Here is a 23,957-nt window from a genome sequence, read left to right as displayed (position 1 = left end):
ATTAGTTCAATCTGTTGATGGTACTTAGACTCAGGAGGGTAGTTTATTCAAATGGATGTATAAGTAAGTAAGAAATATACAGTGTAAGCACAGGTGTTTCCCTAAAGAATTGTTCTGTGTTGTGTTTGTACTTTCATTGTGTGACTATGGGATAGGCCATACTATATTGTTTGTTGTTATATTTTTATGTATGTCATTTGTTCCTATATAACACTACCCCCAAACTTAGCATAGTGGTAAATATTTATTATATACTTTGTGCTGTCTCCAGACATGTATGTATCAATTTTGACTTTTGTTCTCCAATTTGGAAAACATTGGGGATATAAAATACTGTAGAGATTTGATGATAATCAGAGCTCACGCTAGATTCTCTTGCAAGGGAGCTAATGTGTTGCAGCAACCTAGGTGATCTTCTCTGGGTATGACTCATAAGGTCTGCTCAAAATGCCAGACAAAGGAGTATCAGAAAATACAGCTCAGTGGTAACACTTGTATTTAGCATGTAGAAAACCTTGGTTTCAGTTCTCGGCACATACTGTCATTTCTGTGATATCCTAAGGGTTACAAAGGACATGTCTTTGTGATATGAGAGAAGAGCCAGGATGTAAACATTCAAAGGCAGACATAATTAAGAACTGTCTCAGAGAGTGGCTACTCCATACATGTTCTGAATTACATTGAAAGCTGAAGAAAGCTTTTAGCTCTAGGCTTCAGCAGATAGACGGGAACAGGGGAGTAGCTGGGTATCATTGGTAACTCGTGTTAATGAGTACTGCCAGTAGTGTCAGATTAATAGCCATTTAGAAGACACACATACAGTTGTTATTTTTTGTCTTGCCTTTATATACTTTTTGCTGTCTCCAGACATGTATGTATCAATTTTGACTTTTGTTCTCCAATTTGGAAAACATTGGGGATATAAAGTGCTGTAGAGATTTGATGATAATCAGAGCTCACACTCAGTTCTCTTGCAGAGGGGCTAATGTGCTGTCACTCTGGTTTTCTCACAGTCCTTCGGTGACAATGGATGATCTGAAGAACCTGTTCACAGAGGCTGGGTGTGCAGTGAAGGCGTTTAAGTTCTTCCAGTAAGTCCCTGCTTTCAAAAAGTAATGAACGGTATTTAACACGGCTTGCAATTTTTTTAAGTAGTTCAGCAAAGTCCTCTGGTAGGAGGAGAAGGTTTAAAACAAAACTAATTCTAAGTACTTGTGTGTTATTACCTTAGGAAGGACCGTAAGATGGCGCTCATTCAGCTGGGGTCTGTGGAGGAAGCCATGCAGGCGCTTATAGAGCTTCACAACCACGACCTCGGAGAAAACCACCACCTCAGAGTCTCCTTCTCAAAGTCCACCATCTGATCTTTCTGGAAATTTTTCTCCTTAAACTGGACCATAATTTCTGTAAAAATCTTCAGGCACAGACTGAAGCAGCTCAAGACCAATTCTGCCTCTTTCAAAAAAGTAACTCTTTGGGAGTTTGGTTGATACTCAAGTACATTCAAAACAAGAGCTCCTCCTTTTTTCTTTTCATCTCCCCGCCAGTGTACCATCAAAGGTTGGCTGTTTCTTTGTATTGCCATTTCCATGAAAATAACCTTCAGGAGAAAAAATATCAGGAAAATATTTTTTAAATAATTTAATTCCCTGAATTAAATTTCAAAAGGACAGACTTCTTAAAGTTTTGGTCCAGCTCAGCCTTACATGACATTTCTAAACTCCTTTGTACTTTAAACATACAGACTTTTACAATTTCTTGATGTAATTTAAAGCATATACAACCAGGTTTTTAACTTTATGATTCAGAAGTTTCCCTGTAGAAAATGATGTTCACTTATAAATTATATCAGATATTTGCATCTATTGATAGTTATTATACATAGCCACATGGAGTTATATTGGAAACAGATTCATAAACATGCATGCTTTCTTTCAATGATTTTACTTTTTTTCCACTGTATGACACTCCTTTGAATAATGCATATCTTCTCTTTTTAAGACTATTTGGAAAAGCAAAGTGTTGCACTTGTCCCCAGGGAAATAGAAGTGGAACTCAGCCTGGATCTATTACAATATCAGATTAGTCATTTTAGGAAAAAAAAAATCATGTTTTAAATTTCAAAATGACATTTGTCAAGTAATGTAATGTGATCTTGGAAAAATTTTAAAGAAAAAAATAATCGTACTTTTTTATAATTGTTTTCAGAAAAAAAGTTTACAGTCTTAAGGAAAAATATTCAGGTCTATCATATGGTTTGACAGATTTTTTAAAAGTTATTTTTGGTAAGGTCTTCTTTTAGAAAAAAATCTCAAGGGTTTTTTGTACCACTATAATCTCTAATACTCAGAATTACTGTGTATTTACTTAATTTCTTATTATGTGCCTTATTATGTGCTTAAGATATAATAGATTAGAGTTTTATCTAAATATCTAGAAAGATAAATTATGGGCTTGGTGAGCATTCTGTTATTTCTTTGCCTGTCTTGGATTTTAAGGGGTTTGGGTGTTTTGTTTCTTCTTCTTTCATTGCAACTTTAAGTGGTTTTCAATAAGTAATAGTTTCTATTCAGATTTTGGTGCTTGGGTGTAGTGACGGATAGAGAAGAGTGAGTGGTTAGGAGTGACTCCATGTGCACCTGTAGGCCTCTGTGCTGTGACTGCTGGTTGCTGCCAGCTGTCCAGTAAAATCGGAGCTGTAGAACTGCAGCCCCGGTTCTGTATCTGTCCAACCTTTACTGCCCAATAGAATTTGTCTCAGGATTACTTGATTCTTTCTCAGCACTCAAATGAGAACTTGATTTTCTTTGTTAATGGAACTTCATTACTGAATGCCCACATATTTGGAGTATGAGAAAGTGGGTTATTTTTTATACTCTGACCCTCTTACTTTTTTGGTTGAATGTAAAAGTACATGTTAATGTTGCTTCAGTGATTGTATCTTGTAAAATTGTTTCTTTTTAACATGAAACTTCTTCAATGCTTGATTGGTTTTTAAAATACAGAATTTGTCAAAGGGGGATCAATTTTGTCCACTCCTTTTCACTTTCAATGTCCTCAGAGTAGATCGGCTCATCTTTAAAAAGCATCTCAGTTTTTACTTTCAGCCATTAATTCGAACGTTTTTTTTCTTTTTTCTTTTTTTTTTTTAAAGGAAGAAAAATTTTATGGAGACATAAAGCTGAAAGAGATAATTACAGGTTGTTTAATATCAAGTCAGACTTCTCTCAATGTGAAGCAACTGTTGATTGAATAGCAGGGTGATGCTAGGTTGGGACATTTCACATGGATCATCCTTAGTGTTGATTGTATAGATAGGTGAGGTAATTGTCAGTGGGTGTTTCCCAATATTTGAGGTCTATTTTCACCTGAATAAGGGAGGAAAGAAATTAGGATGATCTCCCCAAATTTGCTTTTTTTCTTTTCACACAGACACTATATTAATTTTCAGTGGCATTTTAAATTGGATTGCTTCTTCTTTTCAGTTGGGAACTACTATGTGATTTATTAATTCATGGCACGCATAACATCCAGCATAAGTGTAGCAGAAGTTCTTGATAACAGAAGGGAAATCCTAGTGGTGTTGAGTGTAATTCTGAAGTAGGGATGGCCTTGAAATCTGAGAGAGAACATTAAATCCTTTTCAGGGATCAGTGTAGATATGTGTGCGTGTGTGTGTATAAATAAGTGTATATACATACATATACTCTTTTAATGTTATATATACATATGCACATTACATACATTTTAATTTATTGACAAAATTAACAAGGATTTGGGAACATAGGATATACTTATTTTAAAAGAGCATGTTTGAGGCCATCAGATTGTGTCTAAAATTAGCTGTAGCATATGGATGCTGCCACATTGAGCTCTCTACTGTTTGAATTATAGAGGTCTACAGTGTTTGTGTTGGCACAGTTTTAAGTATCAGGGTGGTAGAAAATTTTGATCTATGAATTTTTATTTGGCATGCGCTTATTTGGTATCTTTTAAGCAGTGGTTTATTTTTGCTGTTGATCTGTGATAATGCCTTGCTAAGTTAATTTACTTTATTTTGAGGAATGTTGTCATATCATTTTTCAAGGTATCCTAACTTTTACAAAGCATATATATTCAGGACTTAAGAAAATAGCAGTACACATTTAATAATAGTGCTGTATATCAAAATGATTTAGATAATTCACATACTGGTAAAATGTGTTTTGTGGCAGATGAGAATAGACAAATCATGTATTCTAGAGTTTAAAGATTACCTGCTATCCCGTAGAATGTCATGAGACTTTTGGGACTAAATACTAGAAGCAGTTCTTTGTAGCAGCGTTTGAACTGAATGTTTCAGAGTTAAAATTGTTGTCTTTTTAATTCCTCTTTATCCTTCCCTGCTGTGGTGATTAAGGGTCCTGCTGCAGTTTAGGAATTAGCCCTTATGAGCCAGGCATGGTAGCTCACAGCTGCACTAGAGCACTGGAGGAGGCTGGTGGCTGTGATCTTAAACCCAGCCTGGACTGCACAAGTCCCATGCTAGCCTTACCACTGCAGAAGACCTTGTGCCCCTCCCAGTTAAAACAAAACAAACCCAAGAACTCTTCGGCCTCTGCTGTCAGCTTTTAAAGTCTTCATGTCATCAGGCAGAGCATTTATTTCAGTATATTGTCGTGCAGTTTCTTGTCTAGTCCCAGAAAAAAAAAAAAACTTTTTAAACAAAAAATGGCAAACTCAGAAATAATGATCTTTTGTGCCTCAGTGAATCCACTTATACACCCCAACTTTATCTCCTAGAACACCCAGTGTGTACTGCTATTTTAAAACCAAAACGCATGACTATGATCAGAGCATTTTCTCAACCTTCCCTTTGTCTTGATCTAATGTCAATGCAAATAAAACTGCCAGACTTAAAATAGTCACTGTTGTGCTAAAACAAACACAATTTAGATTGTACATAACTTTACAGTGTAACTCAGCTATCTCTTTAAGGACTGTGTTAGGTATATATAAGACTGTTTGCAGTCTTTTTTCAGAGCAAATCCTAACAGGTACTTGTGAATTGTAAAAAAAAAACAAAAAGTTACAGAAATGTTAATTTGGGGCAGGGCTTAAAGGGAGAAAAACAAAACAGGACCAAAGTTTATGTGCCTTCTTCAGTAGTCTGAATTGACCTTCTCTTCCTATGTGAGACTAAGGTAGCATTAGTATTTTGATTTTCAGGAAATATCTACTATATAATTTAAGAGATTGTTGTCCCACAAACTAGTCATACAGGCAAATAGTTATAGCTGAATAAACAAAGTGTCAGCTACACTTTGCCTTCAGCACGTAATGCAGAGGGACCGTTGTAACTGTTCTCAGGCAGTCCTTAGCTTTGGCAGCCTGAGGACATGTTCCAGAGATCAGGGACCCTGGTGATGATAGCCCTCAGGACTTGACAGCTGCTTATGGCAACGCCACTTAACACTGTCAACAGTTATGTTGTTATGTTCTTTGTAGGAGTTGTAAGAGATATTTTAAGTAGGTTTGGGGGCCTTTTTCTTTTTTGTGTCATTAAGAATATCATACTCTAGTCTGTTTTTTTGTTTTTGCTTTGTTTTGTTTTTCCTTACCACTCATTGTTACCCAGATCTTTAAAAATGCATCCCATATCCAGGAAGTACTAATTACAAAGATTGCTGACCACACCAAGTTTTACACTGAAATTTCACCTCATTGCTCTGACCAAAGACTGCTTGTTCTGTGAAGCATTTTCCCTGAGCTCTTTTCTGAAAGATCCCATGCAGAGCGGCCTTGACTTTTTATTTCCTAATGGTGAATAGATTGCTTAGAGAAAATGGGAGTTTTACTGTGAACAGAGCGAGACAACGAAGATAGATGGTCATTTTCAGTACTGTACTTGAGGAGGGAAATCTAGTGTTTTATGTGGTCTGTTCATAAAATTCCCCTTTTCTGTTTGTAAGAATGTTCATCTAACAAAAGAAAATGCTGTAAATATTTGTAACAACATTTTTAAAAACCAGGCCAAAAGAAAAAAAAAAAAAAAGGTTTTCGGGAACAAGTTAACATATAAAGTGGTTTTATATAAAACAGCGGTTGTCTTGTATATTTTGATAAGCAGCAGTACCAGATTTCATTTGTAATACAGTTTGTGGTATTGGAAGAAAAGGATTCTGTGATTGTCTAAGTGAATTATGTTATAAATGCAAAGAGGAGAAAATATTAAAAACCATATTTTCTAACTGTGTAGTGCATGGTTAATTCAAGCCTCTGTACACTACAATATTGACTCCGTTCAGGTTGTACATTTGATAACTGTTACTTGGATTCTCAGTCTCTTTTCCTAACAAGTATAGCATTGTAGCATGCCTTTTAATAAATGCCGTGGCATCTGTGCTCTCTTAAGGTTTTTCTGTGTTCTTGTCTGTACTTTGGGTTCCCCCTTGTCTTACTTGTAATCCTAACAATGTCGTATTTCCTTTTTATTCCCACAGCCATCAGTCTCAAGTTGTCATACTAGATAGCAAATACACAACTTTTAAAAACGGGATTTAAGGAAGAAAGCCAAAGTCATCTGTTCTTTAGGTGTAATTATCATTTTAAGGAGCAAAGCACTTCTCTGATCTTAAAATACACCACTTTGTCATGACAGCCTCCAGTGCATACGCTCACCAATCAGTGTGCGCGAAGTCCCTCTCCCCATAGGCAGGGAGGCATGGATTATGACCGGCAGTGAGTTTGAGTTAATGGTTACGCTGCCAGCTTGCAGTATATTGCTTCCCTGCAGGCCAAACCTTTGCTCATTGATTCTATAAGGCAGTGTTGGAGTTCAGGAGTCTTGAGTCGTCATGTGTCTTCTAATCTTTTTTCAAAATTCTCTAGGAGGTAGGGCTTTGTCATTAACAAATAGGAAATTGTTTAGTACTGCTATCATGCCGGCTTATCCATAGGGTCCATTATTGCCTCAAATGTTACTAAAGCATTTAAAGCATTTCAGCCAAAGGGTGCATGGTTATTTTAAAAAGATAACCCTATAACCAAATGAAGCGTTGACCAGTTTGGTTGACTGTGTAATGTGTGCACAGCAGAGGGCTTGGGGCTATTGCCAAGAGCCATGCCAGTTCTAAGCGTGAGGGGATTAACAGCTCATGCTTCAGTGTTTTTAGGTGAGTGCAGTTCTTTTGCCATTATTCAGCACTGTATTCTGCGCATATGTGCTACAGTTTGTGTTCTCAAGTACAGCCAGCAACATGATCGTGAAGGTCTACAGTCCTGGGGGACTTGTGCTTTCAGACAACTACCAAGACCAATTTAAAAGATACTGAACAGGGTGCAGGAAGCATTTTGCTGAAGGCTAAAAAATTTAAACTGACATTATAGTTTGGGAAACACAGCTCTTTAAAAAGTTCATCCCTTAACAGTTGTAGGGCCTAAAAATTCAAGTTGTGTTTCAACTTCTAATGGGCATTGGGCACGGTTTCTTTTCGTGTGCAGTTTTTCTTTCCTCTGGCACTACTTTTCTTGCTGTGTATATCTTGTGGTCTTTATGTGCCTGCCTGTGGTCCTCCCTCCATTTGTGTCTGTGTCCTAATCTCGGAAGGCCAGCAAGCTGGGTGTAACAACGCGTGCCTGTATCCCAGCACTGTAGAAGTAGAGGTGGGAGTATCACTTGGGTTCCATATGGAGATGCTGTGTAAGACAGCAGGCCAGCCATAATGAAGACCTACCCACGCAGTCTCACCTTGCTCATTCACACAAAGGCCCTGTCTCTAAAGACAGCCATAATCTGAGATTTGGAGTTCGTTAGACTTCACCAGGTTAGTCGGAATGAGGTGTATGTACACAATTCAGCCCACAGTGCTGTTTAATGGGAGGCACTCAGGCCCACCATAAACTGCTTATGCCAACAGTTGAGAGCTGGGGACATTAGGCATTGAAGACATCACTTTTGGGAGAGTACAGTATAATGGCCGTATGGCCCAGCTGACTAAATCATTTCTCCCTTTAAAGTTCTAGCTGTATGATGTGGTCATTGTTCTGCCAAAATACATGTGGCTGAAGCTGCCATTCAGCCAGTAGTGTCACGTAACAATACGTACTATGTGATAATAATGTGCTTCTACTCTAAAATGAGCCATTTGGTAGCATTGATTGGTGCTCAGAGAGGCATTATATGAAGAACAAATTAATGGAGTAAGAGGACATAGTCAAGCTGGGTCTTTGGGGGGCGGGGGGTTGTTGTTGTTTGGTTGGGTTTTTTGGTTTTGGTGGGGGACTTGGTTTCTCTGTATAGCACTGGCTGTCCTGGAACTCTGTAACCCAAGCTGGCCTCTAAACTCAAGAGGTCCTCCTGCCTCTACCTACTGAGTGCTGGGATTATGTGCCACCACCGCCCAGCCTGACCAGGTTTTTATGTGGCCCAGGCTGGTTTCCAACTCTCTATGTAGTGCTGGGAGTAAAAGCCTGTGCCACCACTGCCTGCCTTCTGGCTCTAGTTTCTAATCCTCAGTGTGTTGATAGTTGGGTGGGTCTATTGAGTTAGATAGATAGTTAAAAGAATTAAAGCTTTTTTGTGTTTGTTTTAGGGTTTTTTGGTTAAGACATTCCTATATTGTGCCTCTTTTTTGCTACTGTCTTACAATCAATGGAAATTTGTCTTTTTGAGTTTCTATCAAATGATTAGATTAAAGTGATAAAATCAGTGGTTTCAGAAAAAGCATTTCTGAACCATTGGGTTTCAGCATAGAATTCACAACTCTACTGTCTAAAGAAATAATTAGCCAGGACAAGAATGACTAAAATTCTGTGATGACGTGTTAATAGTTCTTTTGGAAGAAATTGCCTTCTGCTAGAGTAAGTCAGCACCTGTATCTTTGCTCTTTGCCTAAGATTGTGAAACTTGCAGAATTCTTGATCTTGGGAGAGTGCAAATGTCTAGTTCTAATCTGTTTATAGAGATTGTCTTTAACCAAAAGAATGGTGATGTTGAGTATCTAAATGTTAGCAAAAGTACGCTTTAGAGTAAAATGGAGATAAAGGGATAATAGAATATTTTTAAATGGAAATGAATGTTATATACTATGTGGAAGAGTCACAGATGGGAACCATACACAAATGACAGAACGTAAAGTACATGTTTGCAACAATTTAAAAGTTAGAACCTTGGAGTTACCTTGGCTAAGGAGGTAGTTGAGAAAGTGTGTGAAGTAGGGTTCCTGGTGTCTGCTTAATGGTTTGTATCTTCACCTCTGTTCCAGTTGCCCAGGAGTGTTTACTTTCTGATAGTATATCTTTGAACAGTGTACAGTGCACACTAGGATTTGCGTTTCTGTGTTACATTTTAATGAGGTTTTAAGAAATTTTTATGTCAAGCTAAAGGCTATAATCCAATTTCGGTGTTGCTTAAATCAGAAGGTACCCTATCCAGTATGACTGTCTTAAGAAGAACTCAAAATACCATGGACTAAGTTTACTGTGATATTCCCGTAAGTTTGTATGTTGAGTTTCACTAACAAAAGAACCTTGTTTCAAGGAAAATGTATCTTCTGAATAGTTTTATACCCAGCTAGATTCAGAAGTGGTGCATTTCAGTACATAGTAGCTTTGTATTTGCAACTATAAGCCTGATTGCAAACCAAATGTATGTCTATCTAAAGAAGCCAGGGAGACTACCTCACTAGCATCCCAAGAGACTATAGTAAGAAGCTTGTCATTAAGATAATTTTTTTTTCCTTTTTAGAGACAGGATTTCTTCGTGTAGCCTTGGCTATCCTGGACATATATTGTAGACCAGGCTGGCCTCAAACTTAGAGATCCACCAGCCTCTGCCTCTCTGAGTGCTGGGATTAAAGGCGTGGTGGTGTCACTAAGATCCTTAAACACACATATAATACAATAAAACCCCATGGACACAGTGTCTAACTCGTTCCTTAGTGCTGGTAGCCATACGTAGGGCCTTATGCATCCTAAGTAAGCATTCTACTGCTGAAATACCTCCTCTTTTGTTTGTTTGTTTATTTTGGGTTGCTGAGGTTTGAACCAAGGTCAACACGTCTGCTAGGCAAGCTCTTGCTGAGATACACACCCACTTCTCTGGTCACCAACAGGATGCCCGCCAGGATCCCTTCATTTCTCTCCCTTTTGCCCATCCCCCAGTATTATTGTTAAGCAGCTAAGTCCACATTAAAGAGCAGTTGTCAATACCACAGCTTTTCTTTCCGTTATTTTCTTCTCATTTTATATGTTGAACTGGGCTCTTACAAAAAGCTTTCACTGTCTAGATTTTGCTGACTGGATTTCCAGTCTCTTCTGATAATTAGTCACTCACTCAGACTAGTTTCTTTCCTTCCCTACCTCTCTCTCCCTTTTTTGTGAGGCAAAAATTCTTCATAGATGACAGTGTGTCCTGTCTTGTGATAGCAGTAACCATTGATAATAATTTCCTAGCCTCATTAATTTTTAGGGACTACAAAATGGTAAAGCTGGTTTGAGGATTAAACACATGGGTGACCTTTACATGCCAGTTGAGTGCTCTTCCACTGATTTACACCCCCAGCCTACAGAGCTCCAATCCTGTTGCTTGCTTGTGTGTGTTAATTGGAGTGATTCTGCCTGAGAGAATTTTCTCAGTACCGTGTGTTTGGTATTCTGAGATAACAGTTCTAGTAGCAAAGAAAGAAGTTCCTGGAGGCTTTTCACTCCTTCTTTGTAAATTATTTTGGTTCTTCCAAATGCCCTTTAAAACCCAAACTTGTAAGCCAGGCGTGGCGCACACCTTTAATCCTAGCAACTGGGAGGCAGAGGCAGGCGGATCTCTGTGAGTTCGAGGCCAGCCTGGTCTACAAAGCGAGTCCAAGACAGCCAAGGCTACCCAGAGAAACCGTGTCTCAAAAAACTAAGGAAAACAAACTCGTGTTCCTTTGAACATTTTTAATATTTGTAAGGGCAAAGAGTTGTATAAAAGCTTTGTGTCTGTCACTGTCACTCAGCTAAGGCAGTTCCTACTCATGGTTGTATATACCCCACACTCCTTTCCCTTAGGAGGAGGAGGAGGAGCAGGGCCTCGCTGCATGTAGTGCATGCTGTTGATTAGATACATACAATTGTTTGCCATGTGCTTTGAGCGTGTACAAGCTCCTGGCTGCATCCCTTCTTTCTCTTGGCAGCCAGCAGCCCCTGCCGGCTTTTCTGAACAGTAAGCCTAGTAAATTCGGCTGAATAGAAGCTGAATAGACACTCAGAAGGAAACAGAGGCTGCATCTCAGCCTACCATAATACCTAGTCTTAACTTTGGGGCGTTCGGTAAACAACAAAAAACCACAAGTGCTTTGTTACAGTATGCAGTCCTCAGATCCACGTCCTCACTAGAACTGCTGGCTCTGGCCTCTATATTTTTCTTAAATGCTGTTTCCCAGATACATAGATTTTTCAGACCTGGATAATCTTAATGTGGTCAGAATATGCTGTATATAATTTGCTAGGGCTGTCATAACAGAGTGTCAGAAATTAGAGGTGGTTCACATAATAGACAGTTAGCTTGGGTTAATAGTCAAGGCCTTGGGTTCTGTCTTCAGCAAAATCAAGATGTCCTGCGTTCTTGAGACTGAAAGCTGAGATCAAAATGTCAATGGGTTTAGTTTCTTCTGAGATCTCTCCTGTTTCCTGAAGCGGCTGTTTAGGGATGCCCTGTATCCTTAAACGGTTGTCTCTGCATGTGTTCTAGTGTCTGCTTCTAATGACACTGAGTTGAAGCTGTGCCTATATAGCCTTACTCGGATTGCCTTCTTAAAGGCACTCTGCGGTTACAGTTGCAGCTTTAGGTGTTATGAACTACCACTCTAACAACTGAATGAAGAGATGGATGATGAAGTGAGGATTTGAGGAAACTGGTTCCTACACAGTTATGGATGTCTGCGCTCAGGCCTGTCGAAGCCTGAAGGCCTCAAAACCAAACACAAACAAAATCCCCAAAACTTCTGGAAATAGTCTTAAGGGCAATCAGCAAACCTATACTTCTCCCAGAATCTCTACCAAATGGTAAGAAAGGCCATTTCTCTCCCACCACAGCCAGTGTGTCAGCTCAGAGATTATGTTTTGGGAAAAACCACAAAAGCTAAACACAACAAAAGCCAGGCCATAAAACCATGCCAAATTTGCCTTCTGGCCTGCAGTCATCACTGCAAAGAGTACTTGTCTACTGTTCATTGGACAAAAGTTAAACCATAGCTTTAAGAGTCTATTCAATTGAAGATGCCAGGACTGGATTGGACAAGTGGTGGTGCAATTTATGCCCCCAGAGCATAGTTAAGAACTGCAACACACCCTATTCCCCTCTCCTAGGTCTAAGACCTCCTGCACTATATGGTCATAGGAATAGGTAACAAGCGGGAGGGAGGGAGGGAGGACTGGGAGGATACAAGTGATGGGATAACAATTGAGTTGTAATCTGAATAAATTAATAAAATTAAAATTAAAAAAATAAAAAAGAACTGCAACACAGTCATCTGACAACAGTGTGATTTAGCAGCTGTGTGTTGCTAGGGAAGAGAGGAAGTAAGCCCTACCAAGGCCACTTTTTTTTCTCCCCAAGACAGGGTTTCTCTGTATAGCCTTGTCTGTCCTGGATAAGCTTTATAGACCAGGCTGGCCTCAAACTCACAGAGATCCACCTGTTTTTGCCTTCTTGAGTGCTAGGATTACAGGCATGTGCCACTGCACCCAGCAACCCACTGATAAGACTCTGTCTAAAGACTATTACAGGCTGAACTTGCTGCCCAGAAAATGGGTTCCATTTATTAAATGCATAATTGGGAAACAAGTTCCAGGGAATGGGACCAGTGACCAAAATCACTGGAGTGTTTTCTAGGATGCACAGTTTTTAACCAGAGTGGCTGGCCATGTACAGAAACAGGAAAGTGTTACCCATAAAGGAAACAAAGTAAGGCAATAGAAGCTGTGTTGGGAGGCTAGAGAGAGGTCTTAGCATTTAAGAGCACCCAAGTTCAGTTCCCAGCACTCACAGCCATCCACAACTTCCTGTACTCCAGGTCACGGAGATCCAGTGCCTTCTTCCCACCCCTACAGGCACTACTCATGTCCGAACCTACACACATATGCAATGACTACCACTAATTAAAAACCCTTTGTAAAGATTGTGAACCAGGCGTGGTAGTGCACACCTTTAATCCCAGCAATTTAGAAGTCAGAAGCAGATGGATCTCTGTGAGTTGAGGCTATCGTGGTCTACAAAGTAAGTTCCAGGGCAGCCAGGGCTACACACACAGAAATCCTGTCTAAAAAAAAAAAAAAAAAAATTGTAATTAGAGACAATCGGTATCAGATTGATTGGAAAAATATTTTACAATAGCCAATGTGCATGTTCAAAGAATGAAATGTTGCATGGTTAAAGAAGTAATTAAATATCTGAAGTTACATAAAATACACTATCAGAAAATTGTTGCAGGGAGCCATGGAACTTAAAGAATTAAAAAACAATGGAAACAGCTCAGTACAGGTATTTGGACTGGCAAAACAAAAAACAAAAAAAAAAAAAAAAACAAACAAACAAACAAAAAAAACCAATAGAGATTAGATAAATTGAAGAACAAAGACAGAGAACCTTGCATATAGGAGGCTTCCATACCTTAGGGGAACATGTTGAAAATTAAAGGAGAACATCTTGAAGCAGCATGGAGGAAAACATTACTTATAAAGGAATCATAATATAGTTAACTGACAGAGTGAAAGCAGCAGAGGCAGGAAAGCAGCGGGAGGGATAACGCTGAAAGTGTTAAGAGAAGCCAGGGGTTGGGCTGGAGAGATGGCTCCAAGGTTAAATGCACTGAATTAAATGCAGGTGGATTGCTGTGAGTTCAAGGCCAGCCTTGTCTACAAAGTGAGTCCAGGACAGCCAAGGCTACACAGAGAAACCCTGTCAAGAAGAGGAGGAGAAAGGGAAGAAGAAGAAGAAGAAGAAGAAGAAGAAGAAGAAGAAGAAGAAGAAGAAGAAGAAGAAGAAGAAGAAGAAGAAGAAGAAATAAAGTAAGTTCTTCAAGCTAAAGGCAAGAGACTTCTCATTCTTGCATGTAAGAACACTAGCCAGCCAGCACATGACACTGTCTGGAGAAGAACATTTGTTAATGCCAGATCGAAAATGATGCCAGGCCAGTCACCCTATCTCACATCATCTAGGAATGTATATGTTAGGTAGATCAAATTGTTTCGGTTTTGTTTCGGTTTTGGGTTTTTTGTTTTGTTTTGCTTTGCTTTTTCGAGGCAGGGTTTCTCTGTGTAGCCTTGGCTGTCCTGGACTCATTTTGTAGACCGGGCTGACCTTGAACTCAGATCCACCTGCCTCTTGCCTCAAGTGCTGGCATTAAAGGTGTGCACAACCATGCTCAGCTGTTTTGACTTTTTTTTGTTTTGTTTTCTTTGTTTTATTACTGTGCCTGCCATGGTATTAGCAGAACCATATGTGGTTCAGCAGTTTCACAAGACATAATGTAAATAAATGTCTTTATTGCTTAAGAGCCTGATAGAGTGTATTGATGAATGCCCTAGAGGCTCTGTAGCCACCACTTCAGGTAGTAGAGATGGGAAAACTATCTGTAGTGTTGTGACTTTTTTCACTATTCTGACAAAATATTGAACAAAACTTAACCAGCCAGGCATGGTGGTGCACGCCTGTAATCCCAGCACTCTGTGGGGCGGGGGGTGGGGCCGCGCAGAGGCAGGCAGATCTCTGAGTTGGAGGCCAGCCTGATCTACAAAGTGAGTCTCAGGACACCCAGAGCTACCCAGAGAGAAGCCCTCTCTTGCAAAAACAAAAATAAACAACCCCACAAGACAAACAAACAAAAAACCATACCCCCCCCCCAAACAAAACAAAATCTTAAAGTGTTTGCTTTGGCTCACAGTTTGGGCAATCAACAATGCTATACAGACCCCCTCTTCAACTAGTGCAGAAGTTATTATTGGTGTGTAGTCAGGTCTTCGTCAGTCACACCTGGCTAAGATTGCAAATGGCTGCCCCAGTTCTTGCACATTCAAGGAGAGGAGGCAGTGATGCTGACAGTGTTCATGTCCACGGCAAAGGAGAGGATCTTTGTGGGCCTATTAGCCAGCGTTCTGTTACTGTAACCGATACCTCAGATAAATCACCTTAAATAGAGGAAAAGTTTATTTATATCGATAGTTTTGGAGGTTTTGATAGTGATAGTTTTGATCATGGGCAGATCCCATGATCAAGTGATGCCTTTGCTTTAGGGTCTATGCTGTGACAGCATATGGTAGCAGGAAACCAGACAGTAGTACTCAGGTAGCTGGGAAGGAAAGCGAGAGGAAGTGTGGCTCTCAATGACCTAAGACCTCCTACTGGGCTCCAACACGTAAAAGTTTCTACCACTTTATATTATTGCCAAATTGGGGTCCAGTCCTCTATCCCATAGGCCTTTTGAGGACAGTACAAATCCAAGTTTTAGCAAATATATTCACTAAAATTACATTACATGGCCATCTAGCTGCAAGAGAAGCCAGGAACATACATGGGGCTCCACTTTCCATGTTAAAAATAAAGAGAAAAGAAGACTCTCAAGGGCCACCAGGAAGACCCCTCCAAAGTCACTTCCACTGAAGGATAAGTGACAAAGAGAATGGCATAATTGTCTCAAAGCCGAATACTGAAACTATCTACTTTAACAGTCAGCATGGATACAGACACCAAACTACATCTTGTAGGCTCAGTTTTCTTAACAAATATATTTTATTACAACTTATTCACTGAACATATGTCACTTATAACCCGACTAACCAAAGCAATAGGAAAAGAAGATTAAAGAACACAATAACAAAACCGTAAAGATATCAGATATCAGTTCCGAGGAACGGCTCTCCTGGCGTAATCAGCAGGTTTTCTTCTGCTGGAACCTGAAGTAACCAGAACTCGGAACCTCAACAGGAACCGGAGCCCCGAAGCCTTCCCTCAAGCGGTTCTCTCTAGGAGCCTCTTAAAGTGGAGCGATGATCAGCCAAAACTATCCAAAGTCTCCAAAGGCCCCTCCCCGCCTCCAGTTCTGGGCTTACTTACATATCTCCTCCCAGAGTCTGTTCATGGGACCTTTCCCCTGGCTCCCGCACGAGGTGGTTGGGCTTCTAGTGGATTAACCTTACCTGTCCTCTAACAAGACCGTTCTGATCCCACGCTTGGGATCGTAACGAAAACAGGCTTGTTTCTCCTTCCACGTCTTAACTGCATGCATCAAATCATCTTTGTATTATTTTTTGGTATTCATCATCAGCAAGACCTTATGTTTGCAAAAGGAGATAATCTGCAGGAGCTAGAAAGTAACAAAGAATTGGAAGAGGAAGACATGAGAAAACCTGCCTCAGACTCAAAGCCTGAGCTCTAAGAACCCTTAACCCCAAAGTATCGCTCATCCTAAAGTCACCCTCAGGCTTGGGGTAAGTCACATGAGACCCTGTGTTTTATTCCCAGTGTCTAAAACAAAAATAGTGGGCCAGGGATATAGCTCACTTGGAAGAGTGCTTGTTTGAAGTACATCAGGCCCTGGGTTCAATCCCCCAGCATCTCATAAACTGGGTGGAATGGTGCATGGACTATCCTGGTGATGCCAGCTCTTAGGAGGTTGAAGTAGGTAGGAGAATCAGAAGTTCAAGGTCATCCTTAGCTACAGTGCAGTTCAAGGTCAGTCTGGGCTACAGAGATACTATCCTCCTACCCCCCCCCCCAATACTCCCCCCAAAAGCTGAATTCTCCATCCTGAAGAGACCATATATGTCTTCCCACTGAGGGCAGGGGTTTAAATTAGGTAGTGATGAAGCACAGAGCAGGTCTGCACACACTTTCCATATGGTTCTGTCATGTCTGTATTTTCCATTTAAAACAGGTGTTTTGTTTTTTTAATTTTAAAAATTTTTTTATTTTTTTATTTTTTATTTTTTTTATTTTTTTATTTTTGAGACAGCCTTGGCTGTCCTGGACTCACTTTGTAGATCAGGCTGGCCTCAAACTCACAGGGATCCACCTGCCTCTGCCTCCCAAGTGCTGAGATTAAAGACATGCACCACCACCACCTGGCTTGTTTTGTTAATTTTAACTTTAATCCTCCTATAATAAACATACAAATCCCATGCCTCCCTAGAGGGGCATTTCCAGGTTAAAAAGTAATATAGACATCATGGCTAGACACAAGACAACAGTAATTTTCTAAGAACATCTGTCTTTAGGCCTTAGGTGCAAAGCCAGGCCTGCACCTTGGTTTACACAGAGATGCAGGGAGACTATTCCAGTAGCGAGCAGTCAGCGCTGGAAATGACAGGATGACATCCAATTGTGTGAGCGCTTCACCACCGATGCGATTTCCCAAATATTTTCTTCCACAGCTTCCTCGAGCTGTTTCAAGCAAGCTTTTCTTGGGGCGTTGTTCTGGCAAAGGCTGAGTATGTGGAAGAAAGAATCCTCCCCCTGGAGTTTCACAAGAGAAATTTGGGTTGACTTCTGACACAAGGAAAAAGTATAACTGATTTCACCTTGAAGCTAGGCTGGAAAAAGTTAGAATTTCCTTCTTTTGGTCTCAATTCTTCTCCTTTAAAGTGTCATTACAAGATGAGGAAGAGCCAGGAGCGGTGTTGCACACCTGTAATCCCAGCACTCTGGAGGCAGAGGCAGTCAGATTGCTGTGAGTTCGAGGAGGAGGCCAGCCTGGTTTACAAAGTGAGTCCAGGAGAGCCAAGGCTACACAGAGAAACCCTGTCTTGAAAAACAAACAAGCAAACAAAACAACAAAAAACCCAACCCAAACCAAACCAACAAACAAAAGATGTGAAAACAGCAGGACATTTTCTGTCAACTTGAAGATCCAGATCTTTGTTAAAGACACTGAAAAAAACATCAGACTGAATGCCTTCAGCTCTTCAACTGTATTTCGATCCAATCAAACTCAATTGCTAATTGGCTTCTTCTCACTTTGTAACACTAGCTTTGCTCAAAAGTAGGGCTATAGTTTCTAAATTTAGCAAAAACAATATTTTTTGGCCTCCTACAGATTTAGTATAGAGTTGAGATTTTATGTGTGTGTGTGTGTGTGTGTGTGTGTGTGTGTGTGTGTGTATTTGGCATTGATGTTCGGATATTCACAAAGGCAGGCAAATAGTTGAATCTGGTGGCACACACCTTTAATCCTTGCACCCAGGGGCTGAGTCACGAAAAACCCAGCTTGGGTTGTAGAATGGAACCCTGCTTTAAAACAATTGAAAAAGAACAACAAGAAAAAAATTAAAATTAAGTAGTATAGAGGGCTGGAGAGATGGCTCAGAGGTTAAGAGCACTGGCTGCTCTTCCAAAGGTCCTGAGTTTGATTCCTAGCAACCACGTGGAGGCTCACAACCATCTATAGTGAGATCTGGTGCCCTCTTCTGGCATGCATGTAATCATGAAGGCAGAATGCTGTATACATAAACCTCTTTTTAAAAATTAAGGAGTACAGAAAGACAGGGAAAATTAAGGGGACACAGGAAGCAAAGTAGCCCTGCATCCTCGTCTGGTTAAAGTCTCTTCCTAGATAAGAGTCAAGGATTCCAGCTAAAGAGCAGTGTTTGCTGCAGAAGTTGCCTACATGAAACAATTTTTCTTCAATACAGAAGTGTTTCAAAAAAGGACAGAAAGGGTTGGTGTGATGGGTCAGCCAAGAGAGCTCTTGCTGTACGAACCTGAGGACCCTTCCTAGTTACTTTTTTATTGCTGTGACAAAACACCATAGCCAAGTGAACGTAGAGAAGAAAGCGTTTACTCTGGGTTTACAGCTCCATGAGGTTAGAGTGCATGGGCATTATTGGGGGGTGGGGGTGGGAATCATGTCAGCAGGCAGCCATGGAACAGTGGCCAAGAGCTTACATCTTGATCCACAAGCAGGAGACAGGCAGAGCAGCTGGCAATGTGTGGCCTTTGGAAACCTAAGCCTGGCCCCAGGGGCACACCTGTCCCAGCAAGGCCACACCTCCTATTCTTTCCCAAACTGTTCCACTTACTGTTTGACTAAGCTTTCAAATATAGGAGTTTATGGAGCCATGCTCATTCAAACCCCCACATAAGCTGAAACTGGTCCACTCCCAAAGATGGATCCACCCCCCACATGCATACATCGTACACACAATAACACATACAAATAATTGTAAGGTTTTATTATTTTACACCTATGGGTATATGTCTGTGCAGTGCCTATGGAAGTCAGAAGAGGACATTACATACTCTGGAAATAGAGTTCCAGGCTGTAGTGAGCCGCCTTGTGGGTGCTGAGAATTGAACCCAAGTTCTCTGGAAAAGTAGTCCATGCTCTTAACTACTGACTCATCTCTCCAACCTCATTATCTTCTTAAATGATTTTATGTTTTTCCTTTCCTTTTTTTTTTTTTTAATGTGCTGATTGTAGGCCCCTCCTTTGTCGCCTCCTGTTCCCACTGTCCCTCCCTCAAACATCCCCCCTCCCCTAGTCCTCAGAAAGGGGAGCCCTCCTCCCTATCAAGTCTCATCTGGACCGCCTGCATCCTCCTCTTCCGTGGCTCCACCCTGAAGTTCCACTGTGACTCTCAGCATCTGCTTGGATGCCCTGCTGAGTGGAGGCTTACAGACACCTCTAAGGCAGGCTCCCTTTCTGTTCCTTCTCTTCAACCTTCTGAAGAGATTTAAGCATCCTCCCTACGGTCCTCCTTCTTATTTAGCTTCTTTAGGTCTTAAAGAGATTTTAAAAGGAGCCTGGGGTGGGTGTATGTTGGGTGGGGGGAGAGCATGGTAGACACTTTTAATCCCATCACTCAAGAGGCAGATCTCTGAGTTCGAAGCCAGACTAGTCTATAGAGTGAGTTCCAGGGCAGCCAAAGCTCTCTTGAAAAACCAGCACCTTCATCTTGGACTTCCTACTTTCCAGGACTGTGAGAAAATGAAAGGACTGCATTGCCCAGGGCAGATAGCCCATCCCTCTTTGTGCTACCCATCGCCTTATGCACTGTGCATCCCTTTATGTACTGTGCATCCCTTTATGCACTGTCCATCCCCCTATACACTGTCCTTCCCCCTATACACTGTCCTTCCCTCTATACACTGTTCATCCTTCTATACACTGTCCATCCCTCTCTGCACTGTCCATCCCTCTCTGCACTGTCCTTCCCTCTCTGCACTGTCCTTCCCTCTATACACTGTCCATCCCTCTCTGCACTGTCCATCCCTCTCTGCACTGTCCTTCCCTCTCTGCACTGTCCTTCCCTCTCTGCACTGTCCTTCCCTCTATACACTGTCCATCCCTCTCTGCACTGTCCATCCCTCTCTGCACTGTCCTTCCCTCTCTGCACTGTCCTTCCCTCTCTGCACTGTCCTTCCCTCTATACACTGTCCATCCCTCTCTGCACTGTCCATCCCTCTCTGCACTGTCCTTCCCTCTCTGCACTGTCCTTCCCTCTATACACTGTCCACCCCTCTATACACTGTCCATCCCTCTATACACTGTCCTTCCCTCTATACACTGTCCTTCCCTCTATACACTGTCCTTCCCTCTATACACTGTCCATCCCTCTATACACTGTCCTTCCCTCTATACACTGTCCATCCCTCTCTGCACTGTCCTTCCCTCTATACACTGTCCTTCCCTCTATACACTGTCCATCCCTCTATACACTGTCCATCCCTCTATACACTGTCCTTCCCTCTATACACTGTCCATCCCTCTATACACTGTCCTTCCCTCTATACACTGTCCATCCCTCTATACACTGTCCTTCCCTCTATACACTGTCCTTCCCTCTATACACTGTCCACTGTCCCATCCCTCTTACACTGTCATCCCTCATACACTGTCCATCCCTCTATACATGTCCATCTCTATACACTGTGCCTGCCCTCTATACACTGGTCCATCCCTCGATACACGGTCCTCCTCTTACCACTGTCCTCCCTCTTACACTGTTTCATCCCTCTATAACTGTCCTTCCTCTATCCACGTCAATCCCTCTACTAAACTGTCCATCCCCTCTATTGACACTGTCCTTTACCCTCTATACACGTCCATCCTCTCTACACTGTCCTTTCCCTCTATACACAGTTCCATTCCCTCTCTACCCTGTCCATCCCTTGTATACACTGTCCATCCCTCTCTGCACTGTCCATCCCTCTATACACTGTCCATCCCTCTATACACTGTCCATCCCTCTATACACTGTCCTTCCCTCTCTGCACTGTCCATCCCTCTATACACTGTCCATCCCTCTATACACTGTCCATCCCTCTATACACTGTCCTTCCCTCTATACACTGTCCATCCCTCTATACACTGTCCTTCCCTCTCTGCACTGTCCTTCCCTCTATACACTGTCCATCCCTCTCTGCACTGTCCTTCCCTCTATACACTGTCCTTCCCTCTATACACTGTCCTTCCCTCTATACACTGTCCTTCCCTCTATACACTGTCCATCCCTCTATACACTGTCCATCCTCTATACACTGTCCATCCCTCTATACACTGTCCATCCCTGTATACACTGTCCTTCCCTCTATACACTGTCCTTCCCTCTATACACTGTCCTTCCCTCTATACACTGTCCATCCTCTATACACTGTCCTTCCCTCTATACACTGTCCTTCCCTCTATACACTGTCCTTCCCTCTATACACTGTCCATCCCTCTATACACTGTCCATCCCTGTATACACTGTCCTTCCCTCTATACACTGTCCTTCCCTCTATACACTGTCCTTCCCTCTATACACTGTCCTTCCCTCTATACACTGTCCTTCCCTCTATACACTGTCCATCCCTGTATACACTGTCCTTCCCTCTATACACTGTCCTTCCCTCTATACACTGTCCATCCCTGTATACACTGTCCTTCCCTCTATACACTGTCCTTCCCTCTATACACTGTCCATCCCTCTATACACTGTCCTTCCCTCTATACACTGTCCTTCCCTCTATACACTGTCCATCCCTCTATACACTGTCCATCCCTCTATACACTGTCCATCCCTCTATACACTGTCCATCCCTCTCTGCACTGTCCATCCCTCTATACACTGTCCTTCCCTCTATACACTGTCCATCCCTCTATACACTGTCCTTCCCTCTATACACTGTCCATCCCTCTATACACTGTCCATCCCTCTATACACTGTCCTTCCCTCTATACACTGTCCTTCCCTCTATACACTGTCCATCCCTCTATACACTGTCCTTCCCTCTATACACTGTCCATCCCTCTATACACTGTCCTTCCCTCTATACACTGTCCATCCTCTATACACTGTCCTTCCCTCTATACACTGTCCATCCCTCTATACACTGTCCATCCCTGTATATACTGTCCTTCCCTCTATACACTGTCCATCCCTCTATACACTGTCCATCCCTGCAGCTCCTCTAGGTTGGCCTACCAGTCTTTAAAATATGCTCAGGCCCCTCCCACCTTAAAGCAAAAACCTCCAGCTCCCTTGCTGACTCTCTTTTTTTTTTTTTTTAATTTTATTTTAGATACATAGGTGTGAGGGTGTCAGAGCCCCTGGAACTGGAGTTACAGACAGTCATGAGCTGCCATGTGGGTGCTAGGAATTGAACCTGCATCCTCTGGAAGAGGAGCCAGTGCTCTTAACCACTGAGCCATCTCTCCAGCATCTCCCCCAACTCCCCCGACGCGCTGACTCTCTTATTCCCCATCCCTCTCCTTCCCCTTCATATGCCCAAGCTTCTGAAAATAATTGACTTTGTTTTTTATCTTTTTAATTGAATCGTCCCACGTTGTGTATGCATGCGTGTGCATATGGCAGCCAGAAGACAATGTCAGCCGTCTTACTCAATCACCTTCTACCCTCGATGTGTGTGTGAGAGCACATGTGTGTATTAGCATGTGTGTGACTCTGTGTGAATGAACATGTGTGTGTGTATAGTGTATGCATGTGCACCCATGTGTACACACACAGAAACCAGAGGAATATATCAGTCTCCTTTATCACTCTTCACCTTTTATTTATTTGTTTGTTTGTTTATTATTTGGAGCCTGGGCTTTTTTCCGAATCCGAAGCTCCCTGCTTTCACCAGGCTGGCAGCCAGTGAGCTCTTGGGAGCCACTGGTGTCTACATACCAACGCTGGGGTTACAGTCGCACATAGGTGCTGGGGAACTGAAGTCAGCAAGCACTCTTACTCAGGGAGCCATGTCCTTCCCCTCTTTTAAAAATGTGCTGCGGTAACAGCGATTCAAAAATTAAAGTTCACTTTAAAGTTAAAATCTTCAGTTACCTTAAAACAGACGTTAACTCGCCTTTGCAGTGGAAGCCATATGGTACCAAGTTTGTCACAGGCCAGCAGGCCCTGCCTGTCAGCTACCTGCCCATTGGGTCGTCAGTTCTGCAGCCCCTCCCCCGCCCTTCGCCATCTCCTGCCTGCCAGCCTTGGCCTTACATGCAAATCTCTGTATCATGTGTTAGAAAAAAGCTTTTTTTCAAAATACAGTCAAACTGTTTTCATGGTGGCCCTCAATCTGAGATTTCAATCTGCATCCTGCTGGCCCTCAGCTTGAGAGTCCCTGAGCCCAATAATAAACAGTCAGAGAACACAGCATTAGATAAGACATTCGCCCAGCCAGCCTTTCGATGTTGACACTACTAACAGCCTGGAACTATGGACAATGAGAACATAAACACAGCCTTGCAATTATGGCATCAGAATGGCAAGTGACCTTTTAAAAATTTCCATCTGTGGAAACATCACTGTTAATGTTTCCCTCTTAATTTGTGACTAAGAAGGAATGTCATCAGTCACAGACTCCTTGTCTCTTGATTTACAAACTACTGTATAAATAACAGATCTGAGTATTTGAACTTACAGAGACTGTGGACCTATGTCAAAGGAGGTGATCTTTTATTTAAGATACAGTGGAGATGACACCCAGGGAAGTAATAGCCTTGGTGTGACCA

General features: G+C 41.7%; 1 protein-coding gene across 1 annotated transcript in view; it reads left to right on the top strand.

Annotated features, from left to right (window-relative positions):
- Positions 1–1,545, top strand: part of Ptbp3 (polypyrimidine tract binding protein 3) — an 83,061-nt gene extending 81,516 nt beyond the window's left edge. The window contains exons 14-15 of the mRNA XM_051162647.1: positions 1,014–1,091; positions 1,232–1,545. Of these exons, the coding sequence (XP_051018604.1) occupies positions 1,014–1,091; positions 1,232–1,364 (211 nt within the window). The 3' untranslated portion in view covers positions 1,365–1,545. The remainder of the gene's footprint in view (positions 1–1,013; positions 1,092–1,231) is intronic.
- Positions 1,546–23,957: the final 22,412 nt, after the last annotated feature.

Source organism: Acomys russatus, chromosome 2 (assembly GCF_903995435.1).
Source record: "Acomys russatus chromosome 2, mAcoRus1.1, whole genome shotgun sequence".
NCBI classification, from domain to species: Eukaryota; Metazoa; Chordata; class Mammalia; order Rodentia; family Muridae; genus Acomys; species Acomys russatus.
This window is presented reverse-complemented; position numbering and strand designations above follow the sequence as displayed.